This window comes from Notolepis coatsorum (assembly GCF_963971535.1).
Source record: "Notolepis coatsorum genome assembly, chromosome: 13".
In the NCBI taxonomy this organism is placed as follows: Eukaryota; Metazoa; Chordata; class Actinopteri; order Aulopiformes; family Paralepididae; genus Notolepis; species Notolepis coatsorum.
The window spans coordinates 16,210,080-16,234,079 of record NC_140177.1 but is presented as its reverse complement, the minus strand read 5'-3'; the positions used below and the strand labels follow the sequence as shown (position 1 = coordinate 16,234,079).

At 45.5% G+C, this 24,000-nt stretch overlaps 1 protein-coding gene and 1 pseudogene across 2 annotated transcripts in view; both read left to right on the top strand.

Moving 5' to 3' along the window:
• Positions 1-304: 304 nt before the first annotated feature.
• Positions 305-3,932, top strand: LOC311239267 (espin-like protein; the record flags this gene model as incomplete). The annotated part of the gene is made up of 2 exons (XM_084327572.1): positions 305-502; positions 2,247-3,932. The coding sequence occupies 2 exons, from the start codon at positions 305-307 to the stop codon at positions 3,930-3,932; spliced, it is 1,884 nt and encodes a 627-aa protein (XP_084183698.1).
• Positions 3,933-14,042: 10,110 nt separating this feature from the next.
• Positions 14,043-24,000, top strand: part of LOC311239266 (solute carrier organic anion transporter family member 2A1-like) — a 42,289-nt pseudogene continuing 32,331 nt past the window's right edge. Inside the window, exons 1-2 of the transcript in view lie at positions 14,043-14,090; positions 22,992-23,129. The product of the transcript in view is annotated as a solute carrier organic anion transporter family member 2A1-like (transcript). The remainder of the gene's footprint in view (positions 14,091-22,991; positions 23,130-24,000) is intronic.

The following is a 24,000-nucleotide window of genomic DNA, read 5'->3' as shown; positions in this document are numbered from 1 at the left end:
CCTTGGAGTGAACTCTTCTCAGGACTCTTTGGTCTCTCAAGTCTTACATCTATAGATGTATGCACTGTTGTATTCCAGCCACGCTGGCTTGATATTCACCGTTGTCCAGGTGATCTCAGAGGGGAGTTGAAGGTCGCCGTCTGAGTTGTCAGTGTTGTAATATATAATGTCCAAAACCAAAACATCTCGTCAGGTGTACAATAGGAACGCACCATCACATTCCTCCATCAACGTCTTAAACATAGAAAGTATTCAATCTTGAATTCTGTCAGGAGGTTCAGGTAACACCCGCCACTAAACTAAAATGTCTTGCCGACAGAGGGCGGACAGCGCCCAGCACCCTGTGGAGGCCGTCCCCTTTGAGGAGGTGATCCTAGCGGACATCGACTCCCTGGTTCCCACCCACGACGAGGCGGGACGTCCCATCGCAGAGTGGAAGAGACAAGTCATGGTGCAACAGCTGCAGCTCCGACTGAGCCACGAAGAGGAGCAGAGGAGACAGGTACTGCAGGAGACCGACAGTATGGGTATGAATATATGTATGTGTGCGCAAGCATGTACAGTATAAGGTAAGATAACATATTCCTTTATTGATCCCATTGAGGAAATTCAGGTGTCATGGCAGCATGGGGGAGGGGGAGGGGAGGATGTGGGCGGTAGGTATGGGCAGGGTAATAGAAGAAAGACATAAATATAGGCAATAGAATTAAATCTGAATATATAAAATATAAAGGTAAACAGTGTAAACAATATAATTAAAGGTGCAGGTAATTAAATGAGGGTCTGTTTTCCCTATTGGTTATAATATATGTTATATTTGAATATGCACAAGGTGCAGGTGAGGGTCTGTAGCCTGACTGGCATGATATATGTGTTGTAGACTGTCCGAGGCAGTTAGTGGGGTGTCGGGGGGGGTATGAGTCTGTGGCTGAACGTGCTCATTGTGTGTTTTTAGGGGTAACTATGTGTGTGTGTGTGTGTGTGTGTGTGTGTGTGTGTGTGTGTGTGTGTGTTATTGCCACGAAAGTCATGTGGCAAAACCATGGCAATTCCGGTACAGTTTTCCAAGTGGTTTTGGGTTTTGATATGTGCTTCCTGTCAATTCTGTGCCGTGAAAATAATTCCTGCGGGTGAACAGTGACAGAACACACAATCACAACGACATCAGATTGCTAGCTAACGAGCTAGCTGGAGATACAGGCAAACGAATCATCCAAATGTTGACCCATTCTGTGTTGCTATTGTGATAAATCACATAATAATAATAATAATAATAATAATAATAATAATAATAATAATAATAATAATAATAATAATAATAATAATAATAATAATAATAATAATAATAATAATAATAATAATAATAATAATAATAATAATAATAATAATAATAATAATAATAATAATAATAATAATAATAACTTTATTTATATTGGTGGCACGGTGGTGTACGCTGGCTTTATGTGTTCGGGAGACTCGGGTGCATAAAAACCTGATTAGGATAACTCTACTCTCTACCACAACCACAGCCCGAGCTGATATCTCGGGTCTGGCCCAGAATGAGTTAAGCATCGGGCAAAAATGGGGCTTTTTTATTATTATTTTTTTTACGATTGCATACCCAAAGTAATTTATTATAATTTATACTTATAGCACATGCATGTGTCTGGTCTCTTTTGAAAGGTAACATTTTGAAGTTTCTTACACAATAATAAAGAAAACGTTTTGTGTACTCACATTTCTGTTTAGTGGTTGCCAGATGCCTGTTTTTAAGTTCCAGCTGAGAGGTAGGAGCTGGAAAGCATAACAGTTCCATAGCCTGAAGTCTTATGTAGTACAGGTCCAAAGTTTATAAAGGTTTTTGTAATGTGTGTGCCGGTAAAATTTTTTGTGGGAGTGCTGTTTACAACCGGATGTGGTCAATCATTGGAACGGCTTGTCAAATGACGCTCTGCGGATATTTCGTCTTGTAACTCGAGACCCGAAGCATGCAAGAGGTTTGAGTGTGGTGATGATCGAAAGGCAAATTAAACCTGCCGTCGGGCCGTCCGATGCTTAAGAGGTTAACGGAATAAAAGTAATGCATAAAGTGAAGACATAAGAATAAGTATAAAAAGACAATAAAAGTAGTGCAATGTAGAAAGTGCAGACATAAGAATAGGCATCAAATAAGTACAATAAGTACATATGTTTTATTTATTTATTATTATCATTATTATTATTATAATTCTTTTTTTCTTTACCAGGACATGGCTAATGGCTGCCTGCCGGTGGACGGTTGGAAGTACTCCCAGACCCACAAGGGCGTTCTGGGGCCCTTCGGTGAGCTTCTGACCGAGGGGGACCTGGTCTACCTGCAGCGACAGATGGAGAACGTCTCGCTCCAGAAGCGCTGCCAGGCCTACGAGCTGGAGTTGTCCCGGCTGGCCGAGGAGCTCAGGGTCATCCTACCGGATCCTCTCATCCACATCTCCGTCAACACGGAGGTCCTCCAGCAGATGGACGCTGAGGGACACCTGCCGCTGCCGGCGTGGTGCAGCCGCGTGTCAGAGATCGTCAGGAGCATGTCGCTGCTGCTGACCAATCTGAGCGGCGGCGGCGGCGCGGACGGCGGGGAGAGGACCACGGTGAGCGGGATGTTGGACGGAGTCAAGGAGCCACAGGGGAAGAAGCGGGACGGTCCGGAACTCGCCCCTGGCCCGACGCAGAGCACGGCGCGGCTGGGCCACGAGCGGCGGACTGCTCCAGAGGAGCCTTCTCCGCTCTGCAGGATTCCCCACGTCGGCGTGGCTTCTGCCTTCAGCTACAGCCGGGCCGGCAGGGAGACGGTGGAGAGGGAGATCCAGGAGTCCGGCGTGTCGGTTCGAACCCTCAGGTCCAACTTCGAGGGTCAGATCGGGGGGATTTACCCCTTTGCAGGGTTCGTGAGCAGCGTTCCCCGGCGGGAGGCGAAGGGACAACAGGGGGTAAAGACCGGGTCGGTAGCGGGAGGTCCCGAGGTAAACGACCACGCCGCTAACAGCTGCCACGGCGCTCCTAAACCTGCTGCTCCTCCTGTGAGAGAGACCACCACTCTGAGGAAAGAACGCATCGTCGTGCTGTTCCTCAGCCACTGGAAGAGGTCTGCTTATGCAATCTCCATGAGAGCAGCCCGGCTGAAGCAGGCGCAGGAGGCGGCGGCAGCAGAGGCAGCGACAGGGAAAGTGACGTCACCGCAAGCGCAGCGGAAAAGCACCTCCATGGTTCAGTTCTGCCGCCAAAGAATGGCCGTGGACATGGTCCTCCGCTCATGGCGGGGTATGAGACTGGGGCTCAGAGCCGCGCCCGCTGCTTGCCCCTCTTCCTGTTCCCCGTCTCAGGCCCCGCCCCTTCGGGTCACCTACTCACCCGAGCAGTTCCTGCCGCCGGTGGACGGCGTGGCGGTGACCCACGGCGCCTTGACCCTCGACCTCTTCATGCTCGGCTACTTCCACATCCTGGAGCGGGAGCTGCCCGCGGACGAGAGGAAGATGAGACACCTGCTCTGCTTCGAGGTGTTCGACCACGTGGGCAGCTTCCCCTGGGAGACGGTGCGGGACTTCCACGGGGCCGTCCTGCAGGACATCCGGGCCGGGAGGAGACTGTGGAGCGAAGGGTTTGCTGACACCAAAGCCAGGTTCTTCGGGAGCTCCGACAAGGCTGTAGCGGCCGTGAGGAGCCTCCCGGGTGGTGGCGCCAGAGAATGCCATCACTGTCCGTCCCCGTCGACAGCGACAGTGTCCCAGGACACCAGGCCGGTGCCTACGGTCGTAGTTCAAACGGCCACCCCGGATGAGTGCGGCAGTGGCACGGATTTCTCCTGTTTCAGCAATGAGGAAATCTGTAAATACATCGACCGCAGCTTCGCCTTCTGGAAGGAGAAAGAGGCTGAGCTGTTTGATTTTGAGCGTTAGAGGACCATACTGGTATGATTAGAAACCTAGCTTAAATCTTTCTCCTGGTTAGGGTTAGGTTAGAGGACCATACTGGTATGATGATGAACTTTAATCTATCTCCTGGTTAGAGTCAGGTTAGAGGACAATACTGGTATGATGATAAACGTTAGGTTATGACTATAACCAAGTTCTGTTAATTAGGGGTGACGCTTGGCATCACTACTGCACTCGCTCGCGTACGTGCACGCGCACTGAATAAATTCCACAAATGTACCTTTAATACCAGTATTAGTCTGACCACACCCCTCATCAGCTTACCTTCATAAGCAGGTGTGTGGTCACCTGCTCTCCTCCTTCCCAAGCTTTCACCACAAGGTGAGGTCAAGGGCTGCAGCGGCCGTCTGATGCCAAGCGTCACCCCTAATTAACAGAACTTGGTTATAGTCATAACCTAACATTCTGTTTCATTAGGGGCTCTGCTTGGCATCACTACTGCACAAAGGGAGGCCAAGCGGAGCCGCTGGCTGACAAATACACCCCGCTGACAGCCCCCCAAAACCATCAGAACAGGGAGGGCCGAGCCCCCCCGACCCCCCCTAATGGAGGGTATCCCCCCTATTAGAGGCTTCACGGGAAGGCGACGGACCCGACCGTGCGAAGAGGCACTCAAGCAACTCAACGCACAGGGTGAGCAGACCGTGGCTTGACCCCACGACTACACACACGCACAACCCGCATGCCACCCGGGAACGAACGGAGGAACAACCTCGTTACTGCCCCCAGAATCACTGGGTCAAGGGCAAACCCAACCCCGTGGCAAGGCCGTAGCAGCGGAGCGCGAAGGAAGACCCAGACCCACCAAAAGGACTGGACTCCCTGGAATGGGGGCCCGGAGAAGACCCCACCAGGTGGGCACGTAGTGCCCCGCCCCCCACATCGCCAGCGTATTCGGACAAAGGCCCCTCAGTTACTGCACCTGGTATTCCCAGGCGGTATCCCAACCAAGTACTAACCAGGCCAGAACCTGCTTAGGTTCCGAGATCGGACGAGATCGGGCGTGTTCAGGTCGGTATGGCCGTAAGCCGAGCGGGCCCTGTCCCCCCAATAGTACACCGCCTGGCACACTGACCCTGCAGAACAGGCAGTCAGCATGGCCGTAAGCACACAAAAAAGGTTAACCAACGGAAGCAGGCAGCGCACCTGGGAAAAACCAGGCAACAGGCTGTTAACCCTAGCCTGGAGACTGCGGACGAGACAGGCGCCAGAGGGGACAGCTGAACACAGCCGCCCCGGCGGAAGGAGCGTAAGCTGGCGGTGTTGCATGACCAAGCCTCCATTTAAAAACCCCCACCCAGAGGGGTCGAGGCAGAGAAGGCTGACACGATTGGCAGACGTCATGAACGTGCAGGGGCACCCTCAACCGGTGAACCCGGGAGTTGACACTGCTCCAACACACCAGGGAATCAACCACCTCGGTGTTACCCAATGCGGTGGTTGTTCCTATAACCCCTCAAGAAAAAACTCCAAAACACACCTGCGGGTATACACCGGCTATACCGCAGTACAAGTGTCTCAGTTTTCAAAAAAGGTTAACCCAGGCCTACGGGTCGACGAAACATTACTTCGGACCGGGCCTGGCGGTACGGGAAGCACAGGGTCACCAGAGGAGGTCAAAAAACCACCCCCACAGGCCCCTCATCGCCATGCATGAGAGAGGAGCGAAAAAGAATGGAGAACCAGCCCCTAAGCACACCGTACTTGGTATTCCCAGGCGGTCTCCCAACCAAGTACTAACCAGGACCAACCTGTGTAGCGGCCGAGATCCGACGAGATCGAACGTGTACAGAATGGCATGGCTGTAAGCCATTACGACAGTGCTGAGTAAAAACGCACCCAACCAGGGTCTCCATAGCGCTTAACCCTGTGACACCCAGACCGACCTGGAATTTTCCCCCCTGAAAAAAAGCCCAAGTCCCTCAGGGTACCAGAACAGCAGATCTGCATCCCCGGCGGACAACGGGTTCAACTGATCTGGACCAGCGTGACCAGAACCAGTCCCGTGCCCTAACCACGCCGACATGCCTACTCCAGGAGAAGGGCAGATATGCGTGTTGATCTTAACATGAAAAGAAGGCGCCACCCAGACGTTCGGGCGAACCGCGCCTGGTGGCCCACCCCAAGGGCGTGAGACCCCTCTACATATGTTCAGATCCATTCCGTCATCATCCCCCAGACATGAACGAGAATCCATCGAAAAACCAACCCAGGTCATGGGATTTGGTCGTCGGAAGAGGAAAAACCCCCATCTCAGTTGCTTTATAAAAACGCTGTTTCAACCACAAGCAACCAAGGCGTGCCAGTCAATCGCCTGTTTACAGCGAGCTAGCACTATACGTGCGTCGGGACACACCCCCATCAATGAACAGGCTATTTAGACCTGTCATTGAATCCCCAAGGCGCCCAGGGGAACGACAAGAGGGGTGTGACACTCCCTAACTCCAACACTTCTGGAATAGAAAAGAAGGAAGCATCAACAGTATGTATCCCAGTCTACACAGCCGGGGTAAAAATTTACACATTTTTACATCCCACCACCCTCCCATAGGAAGGAGACGGGGATCCCCAGAGAGACTTCCCACGCGAGCTGTACAGATTGAAAAGAATATATTGCACCTTGAGCCATGTAAAAAATTGGTTTTAGGGCTCTCCGGGGAAGAGGCACTGAACCCATACACACTCAATAATCGAATTGAATCGAATACATATACAATAGAATAGGACCCTTCTAGAGGGTCCACTCACTTTGACAATCTGAGGAGGAAGGCTCTGTACTCTGATGGAGGCTCCCTCACATGGAAGAAGGAGTCCGAACTCACAGAAGGCCCGAATAGGCGCTTGGTGAGGAGGAGCCCTGACCACCCCCCCGAAACAGATCCATCACATGGACCTGAACAGCACACGGAAGTCCTACCAACAGAGACGCGCACGGTGACGTACTCTATGGCGGGGGAATTCCTGCGGTGCACACGCCCAATATACCAGGCCGTGGGACCAGGAAACTCCCCCCCCCCCCCCGTAACGTGCCGAACCGCCACGTGACGGGAACCTTGAAGGACAGGGGGTGTACCCCTGACCGACAGAAACAAGGGGGAGAGGAAAGGTTACCAGTTCACCCCTTTACGACCCCACACCCATGATACGATGTAATGACAAAAAGAGAATATGACACAGTCATAGTCAGCTCTATGAAGCGTTTGACAGCTCCACACAGCGCATGAGCTAACCTGCTATCTGATTTTTACTAAGGAAAAACACAGAATAGAGAGGGCTCTAAGAGCCCCGGTCCAACATACACATGTGCTTCTGTGGTCAGTCCAACCCAGTTGTAGGTCACATGACACACACAACCCATCATCACCTACAAAAAATGGCAAAAAACACTCAACAGAGGAACGCCGTTTTTCACAATGAGAGAATACATCATTCTCGATTAGTATCGGCCACAGGCCTTGCTAAGCACACATGACAAACCATTTTTTCTTTTAGGAAAATAAAGTTTCTCCAGCAGATTTAGCACAACCTCAGCAATCAAGCTAAGAGTTACATCGCATCCCTACCACACAAAAGACACAATTAGTGCACAACATGTCTGATAGGAGGATGAAAAAGTCCCCAGGGAACCGGGGGGAAACACAATCCTCTTATTTTACCCTCAATACGGCCAGTTAAAACAGGAAAACCTGTTAATATGTGAACACACTGTTCATTGTCATCACAGGCTGAGAAAAGAACATTCTTTTACTCACTTGTCACCAAGCATAGCTTCATAGGTTAGTTACCTTAGTTGTGAGTACACGGTACATATAAACACCATGATGTTTCTCACACAACAACCAGATCATTACATCCCGATTTGCACGGAGAAGCTAACTGCCAGTGACAAAAACAGCTCACACATAACCCGCGCCGTATCCCAAATGCATTGCAGCAACACACGTTTTGGGAAAAACATCGTTATTCACAATACATTTAGAAAAGTAAAACCAGAAAACGTGTTATTAGGTCTGGTCAAACCTGTTCCTACCCGGAACGTAGATCAGCGAAGTGCAGTCACAGACACCGTAGGAACACAGCCGCTCCTGTGTTGATCGAACTGGGCAGCGTCGCCGCCCCAACCCGCACTACAGTCCTTTGTCGATGCAACCTTGCCGTCCTGGCTCAGGGCAGGGTCGACGAAACATCCCCTGTCAAGGATGACGTCGTAGTCAAGAGTGTAAAACATGTTAAAATCAAAGCACGTTCAACAGAATAGCATCAAGCTAACGGCCGCTCCAACAGTTCGGGTGCTACTGCTTCTGCTCGCGAGACGCCGAGCTAACGACGCATGCGATCAGAAGCGAGCCCACGGTGGCGCGCGAGAAGCTAAGCTACCCCGCGCCAGGCCATGGCCTATAGCAGCAAGCTAACGTTACCTAGCGATCACGACATGTTAGCACCGCAGCTAACAGCTGACTGGCTAACAGTAGGCCCACCTGAGCAGGCCATGTAGCGATCCCAGCAGGCTAACGCAGCAGTTAACAGCTGACTGGCTAACCGTAAGCTAAGCAGCTATCAATTGAACCTGTAAACAATGACATAACACTCACCCAGACAGGCCGCCGTTCTGAACCTCTCCTCACTTTTTAAGAGAAAAGAGAAAACAAGATGTCAACACCGCTTCACAACGGTGATATTACCAACACCCGACGGAATCAGCACAATACCAACTGGCCTGTGTAGCTGACTTTGAACATGAATCTGCCGCTATCACACATTCATGCACATATCCCCTCGTGAAGGAATACTCTCATTTGGATATGAAAGATGGGGCCTTAACACGGTGACAGAGAGAATCCACTCGTCCAAAACACACAGGGATCACCAGTGTTAATGGTCGCGGCCCACTAGTTAAAACTATAATGGTCTTCAGACCAAGGTCTTCTGTCGCCTAGGTGGCTGAACAAAGGACCCTAGCCTGGGGCCGGTTTCCATAAACATTGTCAAGTAGCCCCCATAGCACTAACAGACAAGTGGAGCCTGCCAGCAAACACTACTCACCCAACCTGGAACGCACCGCTTCTCACAACAGCGGCATGTCCGACAGTTCAGCTGTGGCCTGACAGGTTTCACCCCAACAAACACAGCAAGGAACTGCAGTTGAGAAGCATGCAGCGGCGTGCTCCCAATACGAAAAACCGGTGGAGGGTTTTTAGAATGATCATCATCTTCTAGACACTCCAGTACGAAGACAATATCGCCGTAATTTCTCGAAAATAGTGAGAGAGAAAATAAAGATATGATGTCAACGTATCTTCTTCCTTGTAAACAAAAAAGAAAAAAAAATCCCCCTAACAACACGTCAAGTGGGGTACTACCGAGGCACTTTCTTGTGGTGAAAGCGAGAAGGAGGAGAGCAGGTGACCACACACCTGCTTATGAAGGTAAGCTGATGAGGGGTGTGGTCAGACTAATACTGGTATTAAAGGTACATTTGTGGAATTTATTCAGTGCGCGTGCACGTACGCGAGCGAGTGCAGTAGTGATGCCAAGCAGAGCCCCTAATGAAACAGAACTTTAATCTATCTCCTGGTTGCGTTAACCTGTTCCACCCCAGGTGAAAATCTGCATAAAATGTATACCTAGGTAAATGGAATATTGCTCCACTTCTACAAGGGCTATTTGCATATTCTTGGTATCTAGGAACATCTATGGACCTCAATGAATGTATTCTCAGTGTCAGAAATATTGTGTATTACTAGGCTTGCTTAAATTGTGATGAAACAAAGGAAAATATGAATTATGATTTTTCTTTTCATCTTTGACAGTGAATAAAACCATGATAATAATGACCAAACTTAAAAAACTGCCAGGGGGGGCAGGTGGCGCAGGTGGCGCACGGAGATTACGTTCGTCACCAACACCGGGAGACACTATTCGCCTGTTCGAATCCAGCTCCCGGCGTTGCTATCAGCTTGGCTGGCCTCTCACACTGATACAATTGGCTGTATCAGGGGGTGGGAAAGCTGAAGGGTGGGTCCTGGGCGTTGTGGACAGCGACCCCTACAGTTCGGTCGGGGCGCCTGCTCAGCGAGGGTTGGAACTGAGGAGAGATAGTGTGGCCTCCCACACGCTACACTCTCCCCGGTGAGAACCTGCGCGGCCAGGTTGGCCTGCCCCAGGCTGCACATGCGTCGGAGGAAAGCATGTGACAGTCTCTGGTCTCCCGGACCAACAGTAGGGGAAAGTACGCAACAACCAGGAAGGGTGGGATGGGAGAAAAATCGGGAAAAGGGAGGGGAAGAAAGATAAAAAAAGAAAAGAAAAAAAGAAAAAAAAAAAACTGCCACTGAGCTCATTCAGTACCTTCTTGAGATCATGTGTACAAAAGATCTAAGGAAATTAATAAAGGGAAGATGATCAAACTGAAGGTTCTGTATATACAGTACTGAATTCTCCCATCCGGACCAATGCAATTTGAAATATTATTATAGAATATAGAATATATGCTTATACATTACCTTATTATAACCAATTCGCACATTTATATATATATATTATATACATATAGTATCTTTCAAATGGCCGAGTTCAATTTGGATATAGTATCACCAGGCGTGCATAATAACAGATACTGATATTTACTGTAATCGACTGTACTATTTTATTTCGCCCACAGTGTAACCATTTTGAAACTAATTTCAGATCTAATTCTTCCTACATGGTAACAATAGTGTGGGGAAACTGACTGCGTTTCAATATTTGTCAAAAACGTTACCTTTTGTAGCTTATTATCGCGAATCATAACAATTATTGACATAATTCATTCAGAACACTGAACTTTGAACCCCCATAGAACTTGCCAGGAAGTGTAGATCGGAGAAATTCCAACGCTGGCAGATAGCTAGCGATGTCCTCTACAAAATGGCCGCAAAAAAGCTTCAATTCCCATGGTTCAACATTTCCATTTCCGGTTCCGGGTCAAATTGGCGATTGCAAATAGAAAACTTAAAATGATATAAGTACACTTTTAACCTATTGCTAAACTATTGCCAACCTAACGTTTTACATTCTACATGTATTTGTGACATAGTAGTGATAATAATACTTGAAAACGGTTGATTTTAAAATCACAAATTATTTTGCATCTTCATAAAAATATGACTATAATTTAATAAGGTCAAAAGGGATCGGTACCGACCCCGTCGAGTGGAACAGGTGTTAACAAAGGATTTTTCAAAGCAATCGACGTGAGCGTTGGACCAAAAAGGACTACGGAGAGCAGTGCATTTCTGAACGTAAGTGGGAAGGATGAGTATACATGTAGAGAGAGAGAATGAGAGAGAGACACACAGAGACAGAGACAGAGCGAGAGAAAGGAAGAGACGGAGAGAGTGACAGAGACAGAGAGAGACAGCGAGAGAGAGTGAGAGTGAGAGAGAGTGAGAGTGAGAGTGAGAGTGAGAGAGAGTGAGAGAGAGAGAGAGAGAGAGAGAGAGAGAGAGAGAGAGAGAGAGAGAGAGAGAGAGAGAGAGAGAGAGAGAGAGAGAGAGAGAGAGAGAGAGAGATATGTTGTCAGGTTAAATAAATGTCTGCTATATATTTTCATGGTTTATCACCATAATGTTAAATTTTTTTTTTTAACGTGTTTCTTAGGACCACAGGACAGAGGTGATGTAATATGTGTGTGCTGATTAGTAAATAGTCTAATGAGCAAAAACTCATATCCAAGCTAGTACGCTCCTCTAAATCCTTTAAGACACACAGTTTCTTTTTGATATTTTTGTACGAAAGTCATCACATGTTTTGGTGCCTTTTTCTCATAATGGTGAGCTTACAGCAGGGTGCTGATTGGTGCATTCTGGTGATGTCATGTTCTTCATGATGGTGAGCTGACAGCAGGATGTGATGTCATGTTCTTCATGATGGTGAGCTGACAGCAGGATGTGATGTCATGTTCTTCATGATGGTGGGCTGACAGCAGGATGTGATGTCATGTTCTTCATGATGGTGAGCTGACAGCAGGATGCTGATTGGTGCATTCTGGTGATGTAATGTTCTTCCAAAACTGTAGAGAAAAAGTGAATCTGAATAAAGTCATGATTGTCAAATGTTTCTACAATGCGCTCTGTATTCACTCAGCCAGACGTTCATTCATTTACAAAAATAAAAACTGATTCACTGATTCAGGTATTTTACAACAGATTTGGATAAATTAATGTGGTTTGAGTCATTCAGAGTTAAGGCATCACGTTGTTAAAGGATAAGCTGAATAATGTCAACAGTAACTTACTTTTTAGTTGTGCAGAATGCAGATGATCCTCAGTGCTGCTGTCATTTGACAGTCTGAACAAGAGTGTGTGTGTGTGTGTGTGTGTGTGTGTGTGTGTGTGTGTGTGTGTGTGTGTGTGTGTGTGTGTGTGTGTGTGTGTGTGTGTGTGTGTGTGTGTGTGTGTGTGTGTGTGTGTACACTATGAGATTTCTAGATATACTGGGCTACCTGTTCTATGGTCTCAGTGTATCTTATTAACTTAAGATTAGCTGTCTTATCATATCAAGTTTAATAATGGTTCGATTAACTTTTCTCATCTTTTTCTCAGGACCTCCGCTCTCCTTACATGATCTCCATTTAATCTCTCCCTGTATTGCCTTGTTCTTTCTGCACTCGCCATCCCTCTACTGAAATCTGTCTCAAACTGAAAAAACAACAACTACAACATCTTGTTGATAAACATGGATTTATTTTGAGAAATAGGATAGTAGGGAAGTAGGGATACAAGTAGGTATACCTTGGAAAAGGTGATTATAATGCAGTGACAAAAAAGTGTTAAATGGACAAAATATTCAATAAACTTAAGTATTAGTTGTAAAATATCTATTAAATAGCATTACATATCTCATTAAATGCAGTTCATATCATATAGTGTGACACATTAATTACACAATAATGAATCATATGGTGTGATGAGAAAACCCTGTCACACCATATTATGAAGTGTCACACCATATGTTTCATGAATTTAGCACTCCATTGTGCATTGGGGCTATTATGCTAGCATGCTAACAACATACTCATTGGCACATGGTAATTATAGATTTAAATTCAGTATTGACTAAAAAGTATCTTATTTTTGGCATTTTTGCATAAAATGCGTCACACCAAAAGATTGTGTGAAAGGTCTAAAAGTGGAAGTGCCAAAATATACCTTATATATTGAGAAAACTAAGAGGGGTAACTCACCTTCTAACCTTACAAAGTCCTTCAGAGATGTTGTCCTACTTCCTGAAAAGATGAAGGACCCCTCAACCCCAAAGGTTTCCAAACAATTGCCTGTTTAAAAATATGAATATGGCATCACACCATATTATATCCAATGTTGGGACAAAATATTTTTGTTTAGGGAGCATTCAAAATATTATGCCTGGACTTTTAGAATATCACACTTACAAGTAGACATCTGAGTTGTCAATATGTAGTTAAATAAATAACAAATGCATTACTTTTCTTGTTTTTATTCAAAATCAAACTTTGTGAAATGTTTGTGGGACAGTCACACCATATGAGCTTTTACTAATTTGGCTGACATTTTAGAATAACTGGAACAATATTAGCATAAATGCTCTGTGCATTCATATAAAACAAAATGTTCTGTGCAATATAACAACATTTTCACATATATTTTTTCATTATTTACTTATCTTTGACACTAAGGACTCCAAAAAGTCCATGTCACGTCAACCACCCAGGTCCACTCTACATTGGGGACTCCCAGCCCTCCCCTCCACATGGGAAAAAGATCATGCCTCTCTCACAGCCTGAAACTCACAGCCACACACACACACGTGCACGCGCGCATGCATGCACACACACGCATGTACGCACGCACACACACACACACACACACACACACACACACACACACACACACACACACACACACACACACACACACACACACACACACACACACACACACACACACACACACACACACACACACACACACACACACACATATGCCATTATATGAGACAGAGCCAGCAGTACTACTAATAGTTTGGTTGAGGTGGACACAGCAGCTACCAGCAAACATGGAGAAGGAGAAGAAATCTGAATCCTCTGGCTCTTGTAACATCAAGGTAAGTGTAAATTATGTCTAGTAAGATCAATATAGTGTCAATATTCTACAAACCATGGTTTCTTGAAAGTCAGTTAGAACTGTACAAAAATAAAGCAATTAGTCTGTCCTGATAATACATCTTTCTTGTGTATGTTTTTGTTATGACAATACCAGACAATATATTTTACTGAAACATTTGGCAGCCTTTGCAGATTCATCAGTGCCGTAGGCTCCCAGTGTATCTGTAGTAGTTTTAGTAGTAGTAATAGTAGTAGCAGTTGTAGTAGTGGCAGTAGCAGTCATTCAATTTATTCATTTAACTGTATAAACGTTGTGTGTTTTATGTGGTCATAGTAATCAACTTTATTATGAATGTCTGCTTTGCAGTAAGACTATTGGATTTACAATCTTTTTAAATGTCAACCCCTTATTTTCCTGAAAAGTTTCTCTATTGCGCCTTAATTAATGTGGGGCCTAAAGGGACGATTTGAGATGTCTGTCTCAGATACAGTATTATATCACAATAGCAAACCTTTGGCAGGAAGCACTAGACTGAAACAAACCTATAGTATTTCTAAGTGGCTTTAGTCTGTATGAAAAGAAAACAATAGGTGTTACTACTGTTCATTTTCATATGGGCTCACAGTCGACTTCAAATAAAGCATATGTGTGGGGAAAAAACAGAAAGGGGTACTTTTTTAAAGTAGGCCAATGTTAAATCCATATAAAACTCACACATCTCATAAAACAATGCAACAGAGTTGTTTGTTGTTTGTTTCCGTGTTTCTAAATGGAAGGATTTGTCCTCAAACACTTGCAAAGAGATTAGATGAAGGTATTCTCAACAGGCTGTGTTTCAAACGGATGCTTCCCCAAATACAATGCAATGGTCTGCTGCTCTCTCTGCATCTGGCAGCAGTGAATACATGCAGGAGAGGCTGCAGGTTCAGGACAGCACATGAACAGAACAGAAACACTGCAGAACAGAAACACTGAAGAACAGAAACACTGCGGAACAGAAACACTGCAGAACAGAAACACTGAAGAACAGAAACACTGTGGAACAGAAACACTGCAGAACAGAAACACTAAGAACAGAAACACTGTAGAACAGAAACACTGTAGAACAGAAACACTGTAGAACAGAAACACTGAGAACAGAAACACTGTAGAACAGAAACACTGTAGAACAGAAACACTGTAGAACAGAAACACTGTAGAACAGATACACTGCAGAACAGAAACACTGCAGAACAGAAACACTGAAGAACAGAAACACTGCGGAACAGAAACACTGCAGAACAGAAACACTAAGAACAGAAACACTGTAGAACAGAAACACTGCAGAACAGAAACACTAAGAACAGAAACACTGTAGAACAGAAACACTGTAGAACAGAAACACTGTAGAACAGAAACACTGCGGAACAGAAACACTAAGAACAGAAACACTGTAGAACTGAAACACTGCGGAACAGAAACACTGCAGAATAGAAACACTAAGAACAGAAACACTAAGAACAGAAACACTGTAGAACAGAAACACTGTAGAACAGAAACACTGCAGAACAGAAACACTGTAGAACAGAAACACTGCAGAACAGAAACACTGAAGAACAGAAACACTGAAGAACAGAAACACTGAAGAACAGAAACACTGTAGAACAGAAACACTGTAGAACAGAGACACTGCAGAACAGAAACACTGTAGAACAGAAACACTGCAGAACAGAAACACTGAAGAACAGAAACACTGAAGAACAGAAACACTGAACAACAGAAACACTGTAGAACAGAAACACTGTAGAACAGAAACACTAAGAACAGAAACACTGTCGAACAGAAACACTGCAGAACAGAAACACTAAGAACAGAAACACTGAACAACAGAAACACTGCAGAACAGAAACACTGCAGAACAGAAACACTGTAGTACAGAAACACTGCAGAACAGAAACACTAAGAACAGAAACACTAAGAACAGAAACACTGAAGAACAGAAACACTGCAGAACAGAAACACTGAACAACAGAAACACTGTAGAACAGAAACACTGAAGAACAGAAACACTAAGAACAGAAACACTAAGAACAGAAACACTAAGAACAGAAACACTGAAGAACAGAAACACTAAGAACAGAAACACTAAGAACAGAAACACTAAGAACAGAAACACTAAGAACAGAAACACTAAGAACAGAAACACTGCAGAACAGAAACACTAAGAACAGAAACACTGCAGAACAGAAACACTAAGAACAGAAACACTGTAGAACAGAAACACTAAGAACAGAAACACTGAAGAACAGAAACACTGAAGAACAGAAACACTGTAGAACAGAAACACTGCAGAACAGAAACACTAAGAACAGAAACACTGCAGAACAGAAACACTTAAGAACAGAAACACTGAAGAACAGAAACACTAAGAACAGAAACACTGCAGAACAGAAACACTAAGAACAGAAACACTGCAGAACAGAAACACTAAGAACAGAAACACTGCAGAACAGAAACACTAAGAACAGAAACACTGCAGAACAGAAACACTAAGAACAGAAACACTGCAGAACAGAAACACTAAGAACAGAAACACTAAGAACAGAAACACTGAAGAACAGAAACACTGTAGAACAGAAACACTGCAGAACAGAAACACTGAAGAACAGAAACACTAAGAACAGAAACACTGCAGAACAGAAACACTGTAGAACAGAAACACTGCAGAACAGAAACACTGAAGAACAGAAACACTGAAGAACAGAAACACTAAGAACAGAAACACTGTAGAACAGAAACACTAAGAACAGAAACACTGTAGAACAGAAACACTAAGAACAGAAACACTGCAGAACAGAAACACTAAGAACAGAAACACTGAAGAACAGAAACACTAAGAACAGAAACACTGAAGAACAGAAACACTAAGAACAGAAACACTGTAGAACAGAAACACTAAGAACAGAAACACTGTAGAACAGAAACACTAAGAACAGAAACACTGTAGAACAGAAACACTAAGAACAGAAACACTGCAGAACAGAAACACTGCAGAACAGAAACACTAAGAACAGAAACACTAAGAACAGAAACACTAAGAACAGAAACACTGCAGAACAGAAACACTAAGAACAGAAACACTAAGAACAGAAACACTAAGAACAGAAACACTGAAGAACAGAAACACTAAGAACAGAAACAGTGAAGAACAGAAACACTAAGAACAGAAACACTAAGAACAGAAACACTAAGAACAGAAACACTAAGAACAGAAACACTGCAGAACAGAAACACTAAGAACAGAAACACTGCAGAACAGAAACACTAAGAACAGAAACACTAAGAACAGAAACACTAAGAACAGAAACACTGCAGAACAGAAACACTAAGAACAGAAACACTGTAGAACAGAAACACTAAGAACAGAAACACTGAAGAACAGAAACACTGAAGAACAGAAACACTGCAGAACAGAAACACTGCAGAACAAAAACACTGAAGAACAGAAACACTGTAGAACAGAAACACTAAGAACAGAAACACTAAGAACAGAAACACTAAGAACAGAAACACTGAAGAACAGAAACACTAAGAACAGAAACACTGCGGAACAGAAACACTAAGAACAGAAACACTAAGAACAGAAACACTAAGAACAGAAACACTGTAGAACAGAAACACTAACAACAGAAACACTGAAGAACAGAAACACTGTAGAACAGAAACACTGTAGAACAGAAACACTAACAACAGAAACACTGAAGAACAGAAACACTGCAGAACAGAAACACTAAGAACAGAAACACTAAGAACAGAAACACTAAGAACAGAAACACTAAGAACAGAAACACTAAGAACAGAAACACTGCAGAACAGAAACACTGCAGAACAGAAACACTGCAGAACAGAAACACTAAGAACAGAAACACTGAAGAACAGAAACACTAAGAACAGAAACACTAAGAACAGAAACACTGAAGAACAGAAACACTAAGAACAGAAACACTAAGAACAGAAACACTAAGAACAGAAACACTGTAGAACAGAAACATTGCAGAACAGAAACACTGTAGAACAGAAACACTGTAGAACAGAAACACTGTAGAACAGAAACACTGAAGAACAGAAACACTGAACAACAGAAACACTGTAGAAAAGAAACACTGAAGAACAGAAACACTGCAGAACAGAAACACTGCGAACAGAAACACTGCAGAACAGAAACACTAAGAACAGAAACACTAAGAACAGAAACACTAAGAACAGAAACACTGTAGAACAGAAACACTGAAGAACAGAAACACTGCAGAACAGAAACACTGCGAACAGAAACACTGCGAACAGAAACACTGCAGAACAGAAACACTAAGAACAGAAACACTGCAGAACAGAAACACTAAGAACAGAAACACTAAGAACAGAAACACTAAGAACAGAAACACTAAGAACAGAAACACTAAGAACAGAAACACTAAGAACAGAAACACTGCAGAACAGAAACACTGCAGAACAGAAACACTGAACAACAGAAACACTGTAGAACAGAAACACTGCAGAAGAGAAGTCTGACTTATGTCTTCATAATACAGTAGTTGTTACTGGATGATTACCGCTCCCGGAAGCGTCTATTCTTATCCTAACGCATGTATGCTTCCGTGTTCGCGTTGTGCGCTCTGATTGGCCACTGACGTTTCTGGTCGCGCCAATCGTGTGACGGCAAGTTCTTTCGCCGGTTAAGCTTAGGCACTCTCTCGAAGTTGGTTAAGGTTAGAGTTTGTCTTAGAGCAGGGCGATAGAACGCCAGCCCTGATTCCAAACTCTAACCATAACCAACTTCGAAAGAGTCGCCTAAGCTTAACCTGTGAGGTTCGCCTGTTTCCCTGGACCTTTAATTCCCTGTCTCCTCACCTCACCAGCCCCCACCCTCGCGTTGTTTTACTCTCCTCTGCTCTTCAACAGCCCACACCCTTGGACTACCTTTCACAGCTGTGATAAGTTATGATTAGCGCCCCTGAGGGCTTTAAATACCTGGACTTCCCCTCCAGTCCTCGTCGGGTCGTTCTGTATCTGTATCTGTATGCTACCATCTACCGCCGCGCTCCTGGTGAGACATCGTCATCGCTCTCCAAGCCGGCGCACATCACTTCCTATCCTACGGGAGGATGCGTCTCTTCGAGCCGGCGCGCTCCTTTGCCTGGAGTGGGACACAGTCTGCGCTCTCTAATTCTCTACGGGAGGTTTTCCAGTGTCCCACTCCAGACGTCTAGCCGGCGCGCTCCAACTCCAGACGCGCTCCTACTCCAGACGCGCTCCACTCCAGACCCCGAGCCGGCGCGCTCTTCAAGCCGACACGCTCCTACTCCAGACGCGCTCCACTCCAGACCCCGAGCCGGCGCGCTCTTCAAGCCGAGGCGCTCCTACTCCAGACGCGCTCCACTCCAGACACCGAGCCGGCGCGCTCTTCAAGCCGACGCGCTCCTACTCCAGACGCGCTCCACTCCAGACCCCGAGCCGGCGCGCTCTTCAAGCCGACGCGCTCCTACTCCAGACACGCTCCACTCTAGACGCCAAGCCGGCGCGCATCGCTTCCAAGGAGGTTCTCCTTGCCTGGCCTCCGCCGTCTGAACCCTGCCATCCCTGTAAGCAGCTCTGGCCCTCGCCCTGTCCAAGGCCTTAACCCTGTGTTTCTCTGTCCCTGTCTCCAGCCCGCTTCCCCGGGCCTCTGTCCCTGTTCCCCTCTCCTGTGTTCCTGTTCCTGCCCTGTCCTTTTGCCCTGGCCCTGTCCCTTAGCCTTCCCCTTAGCCTGCTCGCCTCTTAAAGGCACAGTGCCACATTTTTCCCTATTTCTTTGTTCCAGTGTTTTTGTGTTCTCCCTTAAAGGGACAGTGCCGCTTTTTGTTTGTATTGAATAAATGCCCTGTTTTGGCTTACTCTCATACCTGTCTTGTGTTGTGCGATTGGGGTCGGTTACAAACCATAACATAACCAGTGATAAACTATAGGCGTTAGGTAGTTTGCTGCTGGTCGAGGCGGAAATGGGCGCGTCACGCGATTGGGCGAACATGTCACATGACCAGAAACGGCAGTGGCCAATCAGATTCGCAAAACGCGAACGTGGAAGCAAACATGCATTAGGATAAGAATAGACGCGAACGGACCAGAGGATTTGATCTCATGAATGCCTCTCTGACGTGCCAAGAGTTTTTAAAACAGCCTGTTGGTCAGAAGGCTCTAAGCAGCGCGGTCAGGCAAGACATACTGTACGTTCTTCAAAAGGCCTATATGGTTCACTGCACTCTCCATGGTGCTGACAACTGTTCCGGGTCCGTTCACACAGCAGTCAGGGGCGGACCTAGCACATTTGGCGCCCTAGGCGAGATTCAATTTTTTTTTTTTTTTTTTTTATGGCTTTTGCCTCTTCATAGTTATCTAACGTTAGTCTTTCTTTCCTCAACGCTCAATTCTATAAACACTTGACCGATACCCATCAATGCACAGCGCTCTAGCATGTTCTGACTGTGAACACCTAAAGCTGAGGCTCAGACCGACCGACTGTTTTAGATTTTTGGCTCATTTTCCCTTATGTTAGAATTTTTTTTATGTAAAAATAATGGTTGCCGATATAGAGGTGGGCGCCAAAACTGCACAAAAAAAAATAAAAAAAAATAAAAAAAATACAAAATAAAAAAAATACTTTTTTTTTTATTTTATTTTTGCGCCCCCCTCTGGGTGGCGCTCTAGGCGACCGCCTATATCGCCTGTAGGAAGGTCCGCCCCTGAGTCAGAGCATCTTCCGCTGCAGAGGCCAGTGAAACTGAAAGTGCTGGACTGTATTTACTCAAACTGCAACACGTTTCAAGTATGTTTGTCACGTCCCAGTAGAGAAGTGAAATGATTGTTTCTTGTCTCCTCAGCCTCCGAGCAGCGACATCACACGGTAGTACAGACGATAAGAACAGTGTAAACAATAATAACCATTTCAAATAGCAAATAAGATTGTTAATATAAAATGTAAAATATCAACTATAAAATATTAATTATATGTGTATTGTATTAAATTAAATAGCAAATAGAGCAGATATTACATAGCAATTATTTGTACATGAGTCAAGGTCAAAGTCAACTTAATTTATATAGCACATTTAAATCAACCGAAGTTGTACCAAAGTGCTGTACAATAATAAAAAAAAAAAAAAAAAAAAAAAAACAGTATAGGCCTACACACAAAGTCATAAAAACTCCAATAATTTAAAAAAAAAAATTCCTATCACGACACGACCAGGGATGTTTGGCTTACCAAGCCTCAGAACGCCAATAAAAACATGAGTCAACCTGGGGGAAATACTGTCCAGGAGCCTGCTGGTCCTGGTGCGGTACCGTTTGCCAGCTCAACAGCTCAGTACAGTAGCTTCTTGGAGAGATACTATAGCAATAGCAAGCAGAGAGACGCTGGGGGTGACATTGGTTCAGGGGGTAGAGTGGTCGTCTGGTAATCCGAAGGTTCGATTCCTGCTCCTCCAGGCTGCATGTCGAAGTGTCCTTGAGCCAGACACATAACCCCTAACTGCTTCCGATGAGCCTCCGCCGTCGGTGTGTGTGAACGGGTGAACGCGAGGAATAAATTGTAAAGCACTTTGGATAAAAAGTGTCATATAAATACAGTCCATTTATATTGCTGTATTTTATTCAATGCAAGAATGAATGCTAGTCTATAAACGGCCAGAAGGAGGGGATAAATTGTATGCCCACCACGATAAAAATGAATGGATGTGAAAAGTAGATGCAGGGAAACCCCCCCCCCCCCGCGCGCCGCCAACAAATCACACCCTAACCAAATAAACATAAAAAAACTAAAATATATACTGTATATAGGTTTCACTTTGAAGATATAACACAAATATTATTTTAAAACAGGCCCTGTTCTGTGTTCAGAAGGCTCAGATCGAAAACCCTTCCTCTATTGTTCTCCTGTCACAGCAGGACGGAGAGGAACAAAGACTAACCAGAACAATTGTCAATAACAAACATGGAGGACGGCGCCCCGCGGCTCCGGCGGCCCGAGGAGCTCACAACCAACTGCTCTTCTGTTGGCAACGCTAAAGACCCAATCTGTAATTCAAATGCTCACTAATAAGGGTAGCCCCGTACAGTGTGTTCACGTGGTTCATGATGGTTCCACATCAAATCGACTGGCAGGCAGGGTGTCTCTGTTCTCTCTGTTTGTTTGTACATATTGTTGGATTCAAGCAGGACTAAACTATATTTTTAATAAAGTGTGGTTAAGGAAATTCCCAAAAGCTTATGTTTCATTTCATCTGCAAGTAAAACTGTTCACGAATAATGTTAGTAAACACCAGACATGTTGCCTCTCTCTCTCTCTTCTCTCTCTCTCTCTCCCCTCTCTCTCCCCCCCTCTGCCTCTCTCCCCCCCTATCTCTCTCTGCCTTTCTGTCTCTCTCTCTCCCCCCCCCCCCTCTCTCTCTCTCTCTCTCTCTCCTCTCTCTCTCTCTGTCTCTCTGCCTTTCTGTCTCTCTCCCTCTCTCTCTCTGTCTGTCTCTCTCTCCCCCTCTCTCTCTCCCCCCTCTCTCTCTTCTCTCTCTCTCCCCCCTCCCCCTCCCCCCCCCCCTCTCTCTCTCTCTCTCTCTCTCTTTCTCTCTTTCTCTCTTTCTCTCTCTCTCTCTCTCTCTCTCTCTCTCTCTCTCTCTCTCTCTCTCTCTCTCTCTCTCTCGCTCTCTCTCTCTCTCTATATGCCTTTCTGTCTCTATCCCTCCCTCTCTCTCTCTGTCTGTCTGTCTCTCTCCCCCCTCTCCCCCCTCTCTCTCTTCCCCCCCCCCCCCTCTCTCTCTCTCTCTCTCTCTCTCTCTCTCTCTCTCTCTCTCTCTCTCTCTCTCTCTCTCTCTCTCTCTCTCTCTCTCTCTAGTTATTTGTGCTGTGTCACAGTGTCCTGCAGCTCTCTCAGTTGCTCCACAGCGCCTACTTTAGGAGCTGCATCACCACCATAGAGAGACGTTTTGGCTTCAACAGTCTGGCTATGGGCACGGTCTCCTCCCTGCATGAGGTATGCCACAGCACCACCCAGTGGCCACTCCGGGACATACAGATTGATTGATTGATTGATTGATTGATTGAAAACTTTATTAACAGATTGCAGAATGGGTACAGTACAGTACAGCTCAATACATACAATTTTTAAGGGGATGCAGACTAGAGAAAGACTTTCGTCTTGTTTACATCAGGGTCCCCCATTTTCAATGCATCGTAACATATATGACATACAGATAGACAGTACTGCTACATCTATACATTTATGACATACCAGATTTGCAAATACAGTACTGTTTGTGATACGAAAAGAGTCCAGAAAAGAAGTATATACATTTGAAGTAGAAACTGTACATTGGAGGAGGTTGGGTAGGTGGGGGGGGGGGGGTACTGTACATTGGAGGAGGTTGGGTAGGAGTGGGGGGGGGGAGGTTGGGTAGGAGGGGTGGGTGGGGACACTGTACAACTGTACAAGCAACACTGTACATTGGAATATTGACAAGACCATACTTTTTTACTGTACATTGGAGGGGGTTGTGTTAGGACATGTACAGGGGCCAGTTTCGAATTGCAGTCTCCCGTAGGTGTTTTTCTCTCTTTTTAGACTAAAGACTAAAGTCTACTACTAGTAGATGACTAAAGAGTATCTTGTGTGTGAGGGGGTTGAGGGGGTTATCTAGTAAACATGCACCACTTCACTGAAAAACAACATCCAGTTTTGATTAATGAGGAGCTAGGGGTTAGGGGCTATGAGGCTAGGGGCTATGCTATGAGATGAGACTAGGGGCTATGCTATAAGGCTAGGTGTTACGGCGCTATGGGCTATGCTATGAGGCTAGGGGGCTATGCTATGTGTTGTTAGGGGGCTATGCTATGGGGATATGGGC